At 44.6% G+C, this 17,777-nt stretch overlaps 1 protein-coding gene across 3 annotated transcripts in view; it reads right to left on the bottom strand.

Annotated features, from left to right (window-relative positions):
- Positions 1–17,777, bottom strand: part of PIK3CG (phosphatidylinositol-4,5-bisphosphate 3-kinase catalytic subunit gamma) — an 86,699-nt gene that overhangs the window by 9,889 nt on the left and 59,033 nt on the right. For all 3 annotated transcript variants that reach the window (XM_075599701.1, XM_075599703.1, XM_075599702.1), the window contains exons 7-10: positions 17,487–17,577; positions 12,635–12,765; positions 10,811–10,922; positions 8,779–8,936 (exon numbers count right to left, since the gene is read on the bottom strand). In XM_075599701.1, coding sequence (XP_075455816.1) covers positions 8,779–8,936; positions 10,811–10,922; positions 12,635–12,765; positions 17,487–17,577 — 492 coding nt within the window. The remainder of the gene's footprint in view (positions 1–8,778; positions 8,937–10,810; positions 10,923–12,634; positions 12,766–17,486; positions 17,578–17,777) is intronic.

Here is a 17,777-nt window from a genome sequence, read left to right as displayed (position 1 = left end):
GATGCAATAAAGTCCCTGTTCTATTATATACCTGCCTGGACTGAGTCAGTGAGGAGGTGTATGAGAGATGTGCTTCAGATGGAGACTGCCTCTGGTACTACAGAGTTCCCTGAAGCTGAGGCGCTGACACCGGACCAGATGACATCATAAGCCTGTCCTGATCTCCACTACATCACAGATCCACTCAGCTCTCCTGGACCAACAGGTATGCCTCAGCCCCACACAGAGACAGTAAATAGCCGTGTATCTCCCAGAGGGGGGGGGGTAGGGGGGAAGGGGGTACATGTGTTTTATATATGTAGCCCTGGGAAGGGGAAGGGGTGGGGAGGGTAAAATCCTGCTCAGCTCAAAATAGACTTTCTAGGGAGGTGCTATCAGGGTGAGACTTAGCGTGTAGGAGGAGAGAGGAAAGAACCCTATGTGATGCACTCAACCCTACTAATGAAAATAATAAACTTTTATTTATTGATAATTGAAAAATGCAAACATAACAAATGTATTTAAAACCTAAAAAGTGTACTGTGCAGTTCTGATGTGCATTCACTCTAGATGACCAGGTAGTGTCATAGTTCGTGTGAAGCACAGTAGATTAGAGAAACTGTGGATTCTCACAATACTAGTGTGAGAATGATTTAGTGGATGCACAATGTATATAACCCTGTCAGGGAAACAACTAGTGTGCACTCTACATAGGTATTGTGATACACAGGCACTGGGAGCATTAATAGTGCAGCACTGTGTTACAAGGCTGCAGTAAGGTACATAGCACTGCTGCATACACAGGAGGCCAAATGCAAACCCAGATAGGGAGGGACCCCCCTGATGACAGATCAATGGGAGCGCTGCTGGGAGGTGGGTGCAGGTAAAAGTGTGAGTTCTGGCTATTAGTCTGGAGTCCCCTCATGAGGTTAACCACGGGGTATACCTGCACCCACCTCCCAGCAGCGCTCCCATTGATCTTTCATCAGGGGGGTCCCTCCCTATCTGGGTTTGCATTTGGCCTCCTGTGTATGCAGCAGTGCTATGTACCTTACTGCAGCCTTGTAACACAGTGCTGCACTATTAATGCTCCCAGTGCCTGTGTATCACAATACCTATGTAGAGTGCACACTAGTTGTTTCCCTGACAGGGTTATATACATTGTGCATCCACTAAATCATTCTCACACTAGTATTGTGAGAATCCACAGTTTCTCTAATCTACTGTGCTTCACACGAACTATGACACTACCTGGTCATCTAGAGTGAATGCACATCAGAACTGCACAGTACATTTTTTAGGTTTTAAATACATTTGTTATGTTTGCATTTTTCAATTATCAATAAATAAAAGTTTATTATTTTCATTAGTAGGGTTGAGTGCATCACATAGGGTACTTGCCCTGAATGGTGGAGGTAGGTCACCTGACCCGGTGTCAAGGCAAGAGACACAGGGTCAGGTGCCTGCTGAGATCATAAAGAGCAGTGCATTTCCTATTTAGAGACAGACAGAGTCAGAAGTGACACAAGTCAGAAGTGTGTGTTAGAGAGTGTGTTAGAGGAGTGATCAGCTCATGAGTAGAGCTGATATAGCTAGTGAGGTATAGGTTGACCAAATACCTCTCACCCTGCTTAGGGGCTGAGGGAAGAGCTAGCCCCACTCTGGATGCCCTTTGGTCCAGAGTGGCGGCAGGGAACATCACAAGGGAGAACAGTTAGTGGACTGTGCATCAATTGTACCTGTCGGCTGCTGCTGCTGCCCAAGAGAATAAAGAGACTGCTGCTGTTAAAAGAGAACCTTGTGTGAGACTGGAATCTCTCATCCCCGTGGGGAATTTCTGTGGTAAGGATTCCACCCCGCATTCCTGGGGCTTACTATAGATGGAGGCGCTGCACCATTGAACAACAATGAAGGCATCCACCCCAGTGACCTGTTCCTGTTGTCCCCCATGTCATCGCGGGAGACTCAGGCCCTCCTGTTGCCAGCAGGTATGCACCACACAGAGACATATAGCCGGACCCCAGAACACCTTAGTGGGCCCGATCTGCGACCGGGGGGGGGGGGGGGGATAGATGGTAATTAGAGAGGTCATTATATACTGTACTGTATATCCACTGTACATACTGATGGATATAGATTGGTCATTATATACTGTACTGTACATAGGAAAGACAGGGCTAAAGTATGTGATAAAAATGTGCCATATTTCTGCCGTAAATGCCGTTCAGATAAATATCAGAACGTAGTGTATGGCCGTTAATGCCCAAAATGTGGTACTATGCCCATTTGTTTTGTATCGGATCCAATGTTTTGAAAGAATCTGATAAAAAGGGCGTTAATTTTAACTTTGCAACGTTGATGTATTGCACTAGAAAAAAAAATTACTTTTTTGGCCGGTAATACCACATTTTTTGGTTACCGCAGCTTGATGTATCCAGGCCTGTGTACTTTATTGATATGATCCTCCTGATGCCTTGCACATTGTACTCAATTATTATGTTACAGAATGATTTCAATTAAGTATAATTTTATCCGAGTTCCCCATTGTTTGTACTTTATGTACCATATATTGTCATTTTGGAAAACGCTGCGTATTCTGCTGGCACTACATAAAATAGACATACATATTATAATATTCACTGTATATTTTTACATAAATCAGAAAAGAAGGATGTTTGGTTTACTGTATATTTACTTTCACTGACAAACCAAAATTTGTAACATCTGAAACCTCAATTTATTCGTTAAGTAAAAAAGTCACCGCCACTCCAGGTCTTAAATCATTGAATGGCTTGTTGTTCGGGATGCCTAGCAGTGTGTGCTTGGTTATAGAGCACACTCTAGTGACATAAATAAACAGCAATGTAGAAGAAGACTTATTATAAAGTCATCTAAGTGTAGCCCCCTTTCCCTATGACTAAGGGAACTATGCGTGCTGATATACCTGTTGCTCACAGGAGGCCTAAACCTCCGCCACTGGGAACCTGGGTGACCTCTTTCTCCTCTCGGTACTGCGCCTCCACCTATGAGGGATCTAGGCGTTGGCGGGATAGCCCCTCACAGGAAACAATCACAGTATGAGTAATACACACACAGGTATATAACAACTGTATACTGACATACACATACAATAACAATAGAATAGTCACACCCAAGGTACACCCAAAATAATATCCAACACACCGGTGTGGTCCCTCCAAAGTACTGAGGGTGCCCTAGGCATCTAATCACCCGGTGTCCATAGAACAGTCCCCACCCAAAGTATAAGGTAGTGCTACCCCTGTGTAGCTTGTTGGTGCAGGTGATACCTCCCTGGGCACTCCTGTACCCAGGTACCGCTGGTGAAATACGGATCAGTCAGGTCCCACGACGTGGTGCCTCCAACAATCCCCTCTCTCCTTAGGAGTTCCGATCCGCTGTGTGAGGCGAGCTCCAGCTGCAGTGTCTCGCCTAATGTCTCTATTCCCTGTGACCTTGTCCCAGGCTGCAGGGCACCGTGTGGCCGTCTTGTCACCGGTGAATCAGCACTAGCATATGCTAAAGGGGAAGCATCCCAATTTGGGGCCTTACCTACAACACTTAACCAGCTGTGACTCAGGGCCAAGCTGGGGCCGTAGGGGCAAATCTAGGCCTAGTCCAGGGAAGCACTGCTCCCTGGACACTACCTACTCCGTTGTCTCCCTCTGTCAGACTGCCCTGCGTGTGTTTGCGTGCCAAAGCTACCGGTATATGCTTCCTCCTGGTGGATCGAGCCCTATTGACTGGGACTCCCCACGTGAGCAGCCTCTCCCGCTAAGCACTAAGGGACATGTAGTCCCACGCGGCGTCTTGTGGAGCCACTTAAGATGGGGCCGCACTTGGTATCCACTGCGCATGCACGACATCTAAAATGGCGGCCCCCGTACTCCGGGTCCGCCGCGGAGCGCTGGCAGCTCTGATCAACTTGGCAGCTTCCCTCCCCACACCGGAGGTAAGAGGGGGCTCGGCTACATAAGCTTCAAAAAGAAGAATAATAGAAATACTGTAGCAACAACGTTAGATGTATTGTGTTTCTTTTGTTGTGCCCTGCCTTTTCTGTGTACTGTTTTCTTTTCTAGCTGCGTAGTGGTAATATATATATATATATATATATATATATATATATATATATATATATATATATATATATATATATATACAGTGTTCGACAATGCTATACATTTACACGCGCGGGGCGAGTGGATTTAACCTCCGGGCGAGTAAATATTGGCCCAAGTATCACACGTGTTTGTCTTTATAAATTTCCGTGCTCGCGCTGCTGAAATTTTCCCTGCTCGCGCTGAAAAAAACAAAAAAAACCTCCCCCTACCTGACAGCTGATTGGCGCGCGCTCCCAGGCTTTGAGGGCACGCGGCCAGGCTCTATATGAGCCCGCACCCAATAAGCGGCCATTCTTTCTGCCTGGAGCTCTGTTGGAGGGTAAGTACTCTCCAATCTCTCCATGCTGCAGCCCCTCTGCTCCTTCCCTGCCTCCTGCAAGACAACCTGCGATCTCCCTGGTCCCCACATGGCTCCCTACTCCCCACCGCGACCCTCTGCTCCTGCGCCTTTGCGTTAGCTCTCCTGTCCCCTTCCCCTCCTCCTGTCCCCTTCCCCTCCTCCTGTCCCCTTCCCCTCCCCTCCTCCTGTCCCTCGATCCACCGATCGCTCCCCAAGGGCGGGAGGTCCCCACTGCTGCAGCCCGGTTGGCGTACGCGGGGGGCCCTCGCAACGTGACTCCCACCCACCCTGCCGCCTCCCCCCAAATCTTAAAATATGCCCGCCAGCTATCTTCATGACAGCGCAGCCGCCGCATGAGGTGGGGGGGTGAGGGATGTCGGCCTGCCCCCCCACCCCCACGAGCTTCATGCCGCGAAGAAGAAGAAGCAGCCTGCAAACCTGCTTGGCCGCGCACTGCGGGACATGCCGGCGAGGGGAGCAGGGCAGTGGCGGCCACGGCGGGGCTGACTGTCCAATGGGGCGCCCGCTGGGGGACACCTCGCCACGTGACTCCCACCTCCCCTGCCACCTCCCCAAAGCTTCCACTACTCCCGCGTGAGGTATGGGGGGGGGGGGATGTTGGCCTGGCCCCCCCCCCCGAGCGGGAGATGGGCGCGGGTGGGTGGGGGAGGAGCGTGGTGGTGGTGGTGCTGGTTGCGGCCTTTCCTCCCCCCCCTGTATGTGTAGAGAGAGAGAGTGTGTGTGTGTGTATATATGGGAGAATGGGTGTGTGTGGGAGAATGTGTATGTGTGTGACACCAGAGGTACCCCCCCCCAATCAGTCACCCCCCATCCCCCAATCAGTAAACCCCCCACCCCCCAATCAGTAATCCCCCCACCCCCCAGTCAGTCACCCCCTACCCCCCAGTCAGTCACCCCCCAGTCATTCACCCCACCCCCCAGTCAGTCACCCCCCGTCACCTCCCCCGTCAGTCACCCCCCCAGTGAGTCACCCCCCCTGCCCCAGTCAGTCACCCCCCCCTTCCCCAGTCAGACACCCCCCCCTGCCCCAGTCAGTCACCCCCCTGGCCCAGTCAGTCACCCTCCCTGCCCTAGTCAGTCACCCCCCCAGTAAGTTACCCCCACCCCAGTCAGTCAGTCACCTGCCCCAGTCAGTCAGTCACTCACCCCTTCCCCAGTCAGTCACCCACCCCTGCCCCAGTCAGTCGTTCACCCACCCACCCCTGCCTCAGTCAGTCAGTCACCCACCCCTGCCCCAGTCAGTCAGTCAGTCACCCACCCCTGCCCCAGTCAGTCAGTCACCCACCCCTGCCCCAGTCAGTCAGTCACCCAACCCTGCCTGTCAGTCAGTCACCCACCCCTTCCCCAGTCAGTCACCCACCCCTGCCCCAGCGAGTCAGTCACCCACCCCTGCCCCAGTCAGTCAGTCACCCACCCCTGCCCCAGTCAGTCAGTCACCCACCCCTGCCCCAGTGAGTCAGTCACCCACCCCCCAGTCAGTCAGTCACCCACCCCTGCCCCAGTCAGTCAGTCACCCAACCCTGCCCCAGTCAGTCAGTCACCCACCCACCCCGCCCCAGTCAGTCAGTCAGTCAGTCACCCACCCCCGCCCCAGTCAGTCACCCACCCCTGCCCCAGTCAGTCAGTCACCCACCCCTGCGCCAGTCAGTCACCCACACTCTCTCTCTCTCTCTCTCTCCCCCCCCCTCTCTCTCTCCCCCCCACTCTCTCTCTCTCCCCCGCACTCTCTCTCTCTCCCCCCCACTCTCTCTCTCTCTCTCTCTCCCCCCACTCTCTCTCTCTCTCTTTTCCCCCCCCACTCTATCTCTCTCTCTCTGTCACCCACACTCTCACACTCTGGATCTGGATCTCTTATTTACCCTATTACCCTATGTATCTTAACTGCCCTATACTACACCGAAATAATCTATACTGCTTTCTTCCAGATCTGACTCAAGCTTCACACGGAAGACATCGGAACCCCCCCTAACCCAGAAGACAGGTAGGGAACACCTCCCTTCCAATGTGTAACATTGCGGGAATGAGGGTACCTGGACATTGAGGGACTGCGGATCAGGTAAGATCCCAGGTGGGTTTGCTGCTTTAGATATTGTGAAGTGGGGGCGTCCAGCCACTGGTTAAGGGATTCAGGAAACTAGTCATTCACACCTGGCTTTTATTTCTAGATCCGACATTTACACACACACGCGCAAACACACACACACGTAACAAGGACTAATTGTAGTATAATGTAATACAATAAATACATTTATGTCAAAAACGAATGTTGTTCTGACTAGGAATTTATTAAATGTATTTTACTTATATATTTTATTTTAAAGCGGGTGGGGGCGGGACTAGGGGCGGGGTTGGGGGCGGAACTAGGTGGCGAGTAGATTTTTTAGTTGGGCGAGTAGATTTTTGGGTGATTTGTCGAACACTATATATATATATATATATATATATATATATATATACAAAGAAAAGAGCGGTGTACCGATGGAGCTACATTATCACGCGGAGGCGAATGAGTATACTCATTACATGCTTTAACTTTTTATTCGTTTGTGAGTGTATTATTGTTGGACCTACTAAATTTTATTAAAAGTGTATTTTTCATGTTGCACTAGGATCGGGCGCTTTCTTTTCTTGTTGTTCGCAGATTCCTGGGAGGTCATTGGTCCTTGCGGAGAGCTGCCAGATCCTATTCTTGAACTCTTTTTTCATTTTTATTTTTATTTTTTATTAAATAATTATTTTTTTCAATTTTAAATATATTTTTCATTTTTTCATTCAATACATTTTTTATATATTGTGTTTATATTATCTTTTTGAAATATGTTTTTTTAGCATTTTTAGCTTAATATCAATTGGTCAACATTTTCACTATTTTTTAATATATTTTTTAGCATGTTTAGGAATAACTCAAACTTTTAGCTATATATATATTTTTATTTTAACACAAGTGTATAGTCAATCTTTAATTGTGCCATATCTATACTGCTTAAAATTACAGTTATATAGTCATTTTAGTGTTTAAATATACCTGATAAGCGCAGTCTTTTCTTTGTTTGTATATATATATATATATATATATATATTTTTTTTATATATATATATATATATATATATATATATATATATAATCAAAAAATAAATAGACGATACCGTTCTGTGGCTAACGAAATGCTTTTATTTGTGCGAGCTTTCGAGATACACTGATCTCTTCTTCCGGCGATGTTACAGTGAATGAAGCAAGCAAAGGGTATACTTAAAAACAGTGTCTCTTGGAATGTTATCTGTGCTTGTCTCCCCTTCCCTGTGTGGAAGTGATTTATGGCTAGAGGTGTTAAATGGTTCCTGAAAGTTAGTGATGTAAGTGTGTGTGTGTGTGTATCTGTGTGAATATAAATGAATGGAGAGCCCACAGTGTATACAGTGCTTTACAAAGGGTGTGTGTGGAGTGGGAGTTAATATAAATGGTGTGGGTAGGTGTGGAAATGTGAGAGATTGTAGCAAAACTAAAAGTGTGTGTAGATACTATGTGGTCCCTATTGGTGTATAGGGATGGAAAAACAAGGAGTGTTTGTATGTGTAAGAGACAGCTGTGTGCGCATACATATAGCACAGTATGTACAGTCATGGCCTTTAGCGCTCATGGGAAGAGAGTTCACTTGTGTCAGTAATGACTCATAAAATTTCGATCTCTGTTTATGCCACCGCTAAGTGTCCCGAACAGTTGCATAAATTTGTACCCCAAAAGGGGTAGAGAGACGACATTCTTGAGTAGAATGCGAGAGTGGGGACGGTAGATAGCGAGAAATTAGGGCTGAGATTTAAATAGCCTTACAAGTGAGGAGGAGAATTTTATGTGTAATGTGGGATTTGATAGTAAGCCAGGAGAGGGATTTCAGCAGAAGAGACACTGAGACAGATTTAGGAGAGAGTAAAGTGATTCTAGCGCACAACAGTATAACAACTAATGCCAATTTTAAAACACATTCCCCCAAATAGATGAAACAGCTTCTTAAACACCAGAATTTCATAAATGAAGAAATGAAAAGGTCAATTAACATCACATCTTCTAACACATGAATGCTTTACCTCGATCTAATTTTTATATAAACTTTAAGAGACCAAAGTATCCATTGTACCTCATATGTAAACAATGTACTTTAATACTAGATGGAGTCCATGCAAAAATACTGTATTTTGACAGAATGTAAGGTTTTTGAAGAGGATGTGTCTACTAAGATAATTTTTCATTTTACTACTATTTTTTTTACATGTTCGTTATTTGACGAGAAAATTGTCATGTACCTGAAACTTGTGAAAGTATTGACTTGTCTTCTTTCCAGAAGTTCCCATCACATGAAGGAAATCCGGGGTTAACACAAATGGTACCCTTTCCTTGTTGATTCCTAGGAAGCTTTTGTAATTGCCAAGAATGTGACCAAAATCTATATGAAATAGGTTACCTAAGACAAGAATTAAAAACATATTAATTTGTTTCAACTAATACATAGTTCATGCCACAAATAGATGCCCTGCTTTACTTTTGGAAATAAATTGCGTTCTGGAAGGTCAAAGAAAGGTCAGTTTCAATGTCCGAATTGAAAATAAACTATCACAAGACTAGTTCTGAAACTTCGTTCCCTACGGACATTTCTTATTGATTGCGTGTTCCTCTACTGCAAGTTATTTGTATGGATTGCACACACATTAAGCTCTATCCAATATATATTCAGAAATTGTGGGTAACGTCCTGCATACAGTATTTATGTGTTATTTGGAGTTGCAATGTGTTAGGTATTGATTGAAACTCCTGGAAATGGGACAGTTGCCTATATTACATTCACAAACCCACATACGATTTGTAGCCTAATCCCAGCTCCACTCCTGCAACACGACTAAGGCCGAGTTCATAGAAGGACAGGCCGTGCTGAGCCGTGCGGACGCTCCGCGCTGAGCCCCTGCATCCTCAATGAGGGGGCTCACGCTGGCGTCCGCAGGCGTGCTGAGGCGCTGGAGTTTTCAGCCGAGCGCCAAGCTGTTTTTCAGCGCGCTGTCGGCTGAAAACATCCAATCAGCGCGGAGCTGCGTCAACGTCACGGCGCCGTGACGTCGGCACCGTGACGTCGACGTCAGTGCGTCGCGGGCGATTGGCCCAGCGACGTCACTGCCCCGCCTCCCTCAGTCTCCCCCCACCTCCGATCACGCCCGCTGGCTCGCCTGCATGGACATGAAATCGCGCAGATTTCAGCAGGCGAGCCTCAGCGTCAGCACGGCTCGAAACTCCTCACCCCTCTATGGCCCGGGCCTAACAACCATATTATTCTACAGGTCAGACAGCCTGGAAGTACCAATGGTACCAAACTGTAGAAATGGTGATCTAAAAAGCTGTGTTTAACTATTTTTAAAATGTGTTTTATGTTGTGATGAAAAATATACTGTCATTATTAAGCACCAGGGTAATTTCTGTAGGGGGGAACTTTGAAGAACTAAGTTACAGCGCCCTCTTTTAGATACTGTATCAACAAGAAATTCAATATAGGGATTTTGAAATTGTTAGGAATTGACACTGTATTAATGATTTTGCACACATTCCTAATTTAAAGCAAAATTATTTACTGGAATTTTAATTTAAATACATTTAACTTTGCTTAGGGTTCCATCACCTTTTTACCGACAAAATAAACACTGACTGCACCGAAACACCATATGGTACAATTTATTTTTAGTTTAGTAAGAGAACATAGAAAGAAAGACCTCACCGGGGAGGAATAACAGCGGGCACGGCCGTGCAACAGATAACAAAAGCTGGGCTGCGCAAAAAAATCTTTATTCTGTCATGGAGGTTTAAAAAGAGAGAGGGGAAAGCACCCCCCGCACCTCTTATGCGTTTCACCCAAAGGGCTTTATCAAAGTAAGAGAACATAGCTCAGTTAATCCATAATTTTCTTTTGGATTCACTGCAATTTATATTACCGCCAAAACAGTAAAAAAACAAACATTATTTTGTGAAGGAAGCACCTATGTATTCTGAACAGGGTTAAGTTTAGAGAAATACATTTCACATTGATATTCAGAGGCACTTTCAGAAATAGAAAATTCCAGTCTTGATTCAAATCCGTGTTCTATTTCCCATGTCGCCGTGCTGTTATGAGCAGTTAAATATTTTATCAGAGATTAAATATTTAAAGGAATCTTGTGTTGGAAGACGGAAATATAAGAATGGTGTCTGCAATTAATAACTATGTGTCCCAAAATAGACACGTCCTGTACATTCAACCCCCCCCCAAAAAAACCTTAAAACCATGTTAAAATGCTGAAATTAATGTTAGCACCTTACCTGACTCAGTTACCATTATATTGTCATTATGCCTGTCCCCAATTCCAAGCACAAACGTTGCAACACAGTAGCCAGCGCACGAATAAACAAATCTTTCAACTGCTGCATTCAACTATTTGGAAGCATAAAGGAAAGAGGAAAATGTATAAATTGAGACAGTTAATGTTTTATGGGTTTTTTTTGCACTTCTCTGCTGAAACCTTTTACTTGGTCTTGTTCAGATCACGCTCATTAATGGAAGCGACTGCTCATGAAAAATGTAAAAGCTGTCTGTACTACTACCACGGGTTGCATGGAGCATGCTTAAGAGGCATGAATGACATAATCACATTTGCCATTTGGTTGTTGAAAAACTGCTGCTTGGTTTAAGGTCAATGTGTTGTCATGTACCATTGGATGCAAGTGTGTAGTGGTCTTAGCTAGTTAGCCCAAAAATGCTTTGGCAACTGATGTTAAAGCAATAGCTCCTGTGGAGCCTGCTTTTAGATGAAGGCAAAAATGGCTCTACTCGAGGCAATTCCAATTGTGGTGCTTATCTGGGGTTGAACAAACAAAGAAGTATGATGCATGTTGCACTGAGAGTGGCCTGTCCAAATTTAATATGGTGGCAAGTGGAAACCCTTCCATTTGTAATCGTGCCCACTATGGAAGAATACTGATCCTGTAAAACCCAATCCATTATATTTTGGGACGTATGATGGCAGTTCCCTGATATGCCATTTACTTTGCAACATCAAACTGTGACTACACCTGTTTGTAGGTGTATTGCCGATCTAAAGATTGTCCATCAGTGTAAACTTTACAAAATTAACTTCTACTGTTTCATTATTTAAGCAAGGCCGGCCTTAGGGAAAGGCAAGGAAGGCGGTCGGCTTGGGCCACGCGCCTTCGGGGTCCCCCGCGCTCCTGCCTCAACCTTCTCCTGTCGGCGTCAGGATCCAACTTCCATTCCACTGGAAGGGGAAGGTGGAGGATAAGCGCGTGGCTCTCGGACCAACAGCAAGTTATAAAGACGCAAAACCAGAAGCTAGTGAGGTTGTTGCGTCTCACTTGGTAATGATACCACTTCTCACCCCAAGGTGAGAGAGAAAAGTTTGTGTGTGTTGATAGGTGTGCCTTACCTTCTCCGGAGCGGCCCTCCTCCTATAGCGTCGCCTTGCCATGGTGACAGATGTCATATGACACAGCGACATCATATGATGATGCGTTGCCATGGCAACGTGACATCCCATGCCGGCTTGATGCCGCAACGCTGCCGGAGGAGGGTTGCTCTTCAAGGTAAGTACCCTTAACTTTTTCCACAAGAAGGGCCCCCGCTGCCAGCGTGCAGCCTTAGGTCCCGCAAAGGCTAATGCCGGCCCTGGATTTGGAATGCTTTCTGACCACTGTGGTGGAGGAGGGATATGGTTTGATTATTTGGAATAGCAGGGCATTCTCTCATTGGCAGAAAGGCATTTAGTACAAATCAATTTGAATTATTTCTAATTTGTAAGGATCCAGCCGGAACTGATTTACATGTCAGTTCTAATTTTAAAATGTTTCAACACATACCAAGAATATAATTTTCACAGGAAAGAAAAAAACCAACATATAATAAGACACATTCATATGTTAAAGTATGGAAAACACTCAATGATATATAGCTATATGCAAATACACCATGAGGTCCTTGCTGAAATATTGTATGATGCATTTGATCTGGTTTCACCTCTTCAGTTCTAAAAGAGCCTGCAATGCAAGTCCTTTCTATGCTTTGAGATATCCTGCCTTGCAATGTATTGCTTTTCACTAAGATATTAACATATACAAAATAACAAAATATACCTTTTCTTCTAGAGGACATTTTTCTTTTAACCACTGACTCAAAACTTCATCCTTAAAAGCCCCAGTGTTCCCGACTGTGCTCTGTTGTATTTGAGCGATGGTTGTGGCATCCTTCACTATTTCAATCATTCCTACAGATTGACAAGCAAGAGAATGGATTTCTCACAGAAAGACACAAAGAAGAACCAACAGCTACAAAAAAGGAGCCAGTTGTGAGGTGTCACGAGAACAGTTTACTGTGACAACTGAGATTGATATACAATATCCATGAGTGTATTTGCATGTCTTCCACAGGTCCCCAAACCTCATTCCCTGGGCACAGTGATTACCCCTTGAGTGCCCCATGATGTTGGCTCATCATATCAAACGACAGCCTGGTGGCTTGCATGGTTGCTCATTTTTAGGGGAGACCGTGAACCTCTTCCGTTTACGGTGTCAAAGGGCAGATCCGGGTCATGTGAACGTCACACTAGTGACCCAGTAGATGGAAGAGTTAGTGGCATTCAAATGAGCAGTCAGTGAGCATGTGACTTTTAGCTTCCTGTGCATGTTTTGACATGGATTCCCTGAAGCAGGGGTGGCCAACTCCAGTCTTCAAGGGGCACCAACAGGTCAGATTTTCAGGATATCCCTGCTTTATAATTACTGAGCCAGTGATTGAGCCACCTGTGCGGGAACAGGGGTATCCTTAATATCTGGCCGATTGGTGACCCTTGAGGACCCTTGGGGACTGAAGTTGGCCACCCGAAGAGCTTGAAATCACATGCTGCCTCCTCAGTGAGTCTAACTGCCTCTTAGTGGGTGTGACGGCATTTATTAAGAATGCATTACAATGGGTCACACTATATACAGTCCTTCTCAAAAGAGTGTAGGTAATTCCTCCTCCCTCTCCTGAGAGTTTACCAACGAGTAAACACGGGACTGAGAAGCAACTAAGCTCACGACTCCATCTTTCTGGAGGTTGGCAATGACTCTCATTACTTTGCTTCTCCAAAGTACCCCAACAGCTGCACAAAACCTTCTCCAATAGAGATCGGGGTAAACTGCCCATGTGTTCACACAACATGGCACCATAATTAAAGTTTAATTGCCAAGCCCTCAAAAAGGTCTGTATTAGTGTGATACTGCAGTAGCCACATTGATTCTGAAGATAATTCCCATTCTATTGTACTGCGCTGTGGAATATGTTGGCATTTAACAAATGCATGATAATTATAATAAAATAATTCCCATTAAAAACCTGTAGCATCTACTTTGCCAGATATCCTTGTAATACGTGTATGTATTGAGCTAGCTAGTCTGTTAAAATGTATGTATTATGTATATGCTATTATAGCGTGGGGATGTTGCAAGGCAACATGACGAGTTCGTTGGGAGGTATCTTGTGGATGATGCCGGAAATCCACTTCTGGGTTTTATGGTGCTGTTAGTACACAGGGGGGTTTCTAGACAACATTAGGAGTGTTCAGGAAGGGGAGGATTCTTGTTGGCGATATCACATGAGTGGCGTTGGAAGACGATGTGCTCGGTGGGAAAGCGTGGGAGTATGCAGCTTTTCCCTGTGCTGACCACTATTTAAAAAGAGATTGTAAAGGTGCTGTACCTTTGGCAGCATTTGACAAAGGGTCTTGTACCCCAAAACGTTATACCATCGCCTCATTCCCAAGGTTAGGCTGCTACTCTGTCAGGGTTTTCATTTTTTGATTGTTTGTTGAAGGGACAACAGCTTCCACCCCACACACACTAAACATGCAACCATCTATAGTCAAGCCATACGATACAACTGGATATGCTCTGACACAGCAGACAGAGGCCAGTGGATTACAGACTTGAGATCGGATTTCATAAACCTTGGATACAACCACAGAATTGTAGACCAGAAAATCCACAAAGCCACCAGAATACCAAGAAGTTATCTCCTTGAATACAGAAAGAAAGAGACAAGCAACATGGTACCTTTGGTGGTCACATATAACCCACATCTAGAAGCCCTACACAAGATCGCCAGGAAACTACAACCCATTCTCCAGGAGGATACAAGACTGCAACTGGTCTTCCCTGAAATACCCTTATTATCATACAGACAACCTCATAATCTCAAGGAAATTATGGTGAGGAGTAAAGTATTCAACAATACAACTGAATGCGGGACAAGACCATGCCAGGAAGCAGGATGCAAAACCTGTGCAATGCTCCACACAGCGTACACAATACAAATACCACAAAGGAATCTGGAGTACAAAATCAAAGGAAGGATCACCTGTTCCTCCAGCAATGTTGTGTACCTTATCATGTGCATGAAATGCCCAGGGGGCTGCTACTACATAGGTGAGATGGGACAGGGGCTAAACAAGAGCATGAATCTGCAACGCCACAGCATCACACGTGGAACAACAGACAGCCCTGTTGGCAAACATTTCTCTGACTTTGGCCATAAGATGAACGATCTGAAGGTGGCCATACTCAAAGGTAATCTTAGAACACCGAAAGAGAAACGGTTGCATGAATACAAATTTATGAAACTGTCCGGGACACTCACAAGTGGCCTAAACTGAGACCGCAGCTTCATGAGCCACTACCCTGACACAAGAGAACTCTCTTCCCATGAGTGCTAAAGACCATGTCTATTACTATTGCGCTATATGAATGCACACACACCTGTCTCTTACACATACAAATGTACTATGTCATTATATCCCTATACCAATAGGGACTACATAGTAGCCACACACATGAACAGAAATGCAACATCCTCTTACATTTCTACACCTACCCACACCATTGCTATACACTCCCCCTCCACACACACCTTTTGTACAGTGCTGTATACACTGTGGGCGCTTTATTAATTAAGATTTACACACATACACACGTACATGTACACACATACACATACAAATGCACATACACACAGACACAGACACACACACACATTCCCTTACATCACAAGCATTCAGGTACCATTTAACACCTTAAGTCATAAATCGCATACTGCACAGGGGGGAGGGGGAGGCTTCACCAACAGATAACTTTCCAGTTGCCTTGTTTCTTAGAAAGTTTTTTGGATTAATCAATTGTAACATCGCCCGAAGAAGAGGTCAGTGTATGTCGAAAGCTCGCACAAATAAAAGCCTTTTGTTAGCCACAGAACGGTATTGACTATTTGTTTTTGAATATATATATATTATATTTTTTAAGCTAAAAATGTCATTTTTGTGCAGTCTTCTATTCTTGAATAGTTTGTCTATTTAAGTGGTACAGGGGTTCTTCATCTTAGACACTAGCACCTACTTTTGTATTTCCATTTCTTTCTATTATAATATTCCTTTTTTGGATGTTCCTGTCTTCATCTCTAATTTTCTAGGCATTAAAAACTTCAACATACAGTAGGTCTGTTAAAAGATCCCTGAAGGCAAAAGGATTTGTGAACATTTGTCTCACTGCTCTGGAGGGATTGGGGAAAGACTTTTTTTGTGAGTGATAATTGTTTGTGTTATTGCAACTACTGGGCATTCACCTCGAAGGGCAGGGAATATTGTTTTTTTTTTTCAAAAACATCCCAAAAATTAAGTTTTATTTAGTGTATTGTATATATTGTATATATACCCACACAGACACACGTAATATGTATATTATATAAGTAAGATATATCTATATATATATATATGTAAGATATATACGTAATGTTAGTTTTCGAGTTTGACATATTTTACTGCCCATTTTACTTTAAACGTAATACATTTATTTTCCGTGTTGTGTTTAAAAGGTTACTTGATATTATTTTTAACTCAGGCTTTGTAATGTGGCAGGCATAACCTTATAGGGCTCCATGTTAAAATGGATTTCAAGCAAAAGATGACACTGTGTGGTCATCTGCATGCCATTTACCAGAATCCCTGACTGCAGTGGAGTGCTAGGAGATAACGGTGAAACGGGTTGCAGACCTGTCTGAGATGTGAATGTGCTCACAAGTGATATTTTTATTTGCTGTTTGATATAATCAAATACTTATATTATATTGTTGTTGTTTTTTACATTACCAGCCCAATTAAAAAAGAAAGCCGAAAATAGCAGCGGACATATGTTCATATACATTGCACTCCTTGGACCAGTTTCCAAAAAGCACTATTCTGGAGGCCAGGGTCATGTGTAAGATGATTAGCCCAGATAGTTTCAACTCGGCCCTCTTTTCAAAGCACCACAAGTTCTGTATCTTTTCTTTACTTAATTTGGGGAAAGCAGCATAAAAGACAGGCACTTGTGAAGAGATGTTGGTGTTTAGATAATGTCTCTCTGTGGGTGCTTTGTAGTTAAGGACAGGTGAAAAGGGTAATCCTGCCACTAGAGCAGTTACAGCAGGTACTCACTCAGCCAGTGGGGATGGTGGAAAAGGAAGTCCCAATGTATGCTGGGTAGCAAGATAGCCTGGGGACAGACCATCTGTGGGCAGAGCAGAGGGGGAGAAAGCAGGCTAGCCCATTTGAGAGAAAGGCTGGGGCTGCTATAGCAACTCACTGAAATGTCTAAGGGAGCCACAACATGTAGCAATAATGTTGCATTTCTGATACAGCAAGCTGCTGGGACAGGGGAAATAACACTGTGTCTATCACACGGGCACTGTGTGTGTGCACAGAGCAAAACACATGCAGCTGGAAATGAGAAACTGACGGGCAGAACTGCAAGGAAGGGGGGGGGGGTGAAACAGAAATGTAGTTCTTGTTCCATGACAAGCACATAATGTTCCCATTTGTAGCATACGGTTATAACACATTATTTCAGATAACATATTTCCTACCAATGTGTGAGCGAAGAATGAAGTCATAAACATGCACAACTAATGTGAAAAATATACCTATTTTGTTTCCAGTAGAAATGCAGCCGTAAGGCAACAAACAGAGGTCCAAGGATTCAGCTTCCCAAATAGACTCCATAATTCGAAGAATCTAATGATAGAAATAAGACAGATTTTACATGTGATGTCTTCTTTTCTTTTCTTTTTTAGCAGTCACAAATGTCACATCTGAAAAACAAAATGTCCTGTACATGGTCTGAGGGGGTTATTAATTAAACTGCGATAAATAGCTGATCGGGCGCTATAGCAAGGAGACCCCTGTTGAAGTTATGTTCAACAACTTTGAATAGT

Source organism: Ascaphus truei, chromosome 5, assembly GCF_040206685.1.
Source record: "Ascaphus truei isolate aAscTru1 chromosome 5, aAscTru1.hap1, whole genome shotgun sequence".
NCBI lineage: Eukaryota > Metazoa > Chordata > Amphibia > Anura > Ascaphidae > Ascaphus > Ascaphus truei.
Note: the sequence above shows the minus strand (reverse complement) of the source record. Positions and strands in the feature narration are given on the sequence as shown.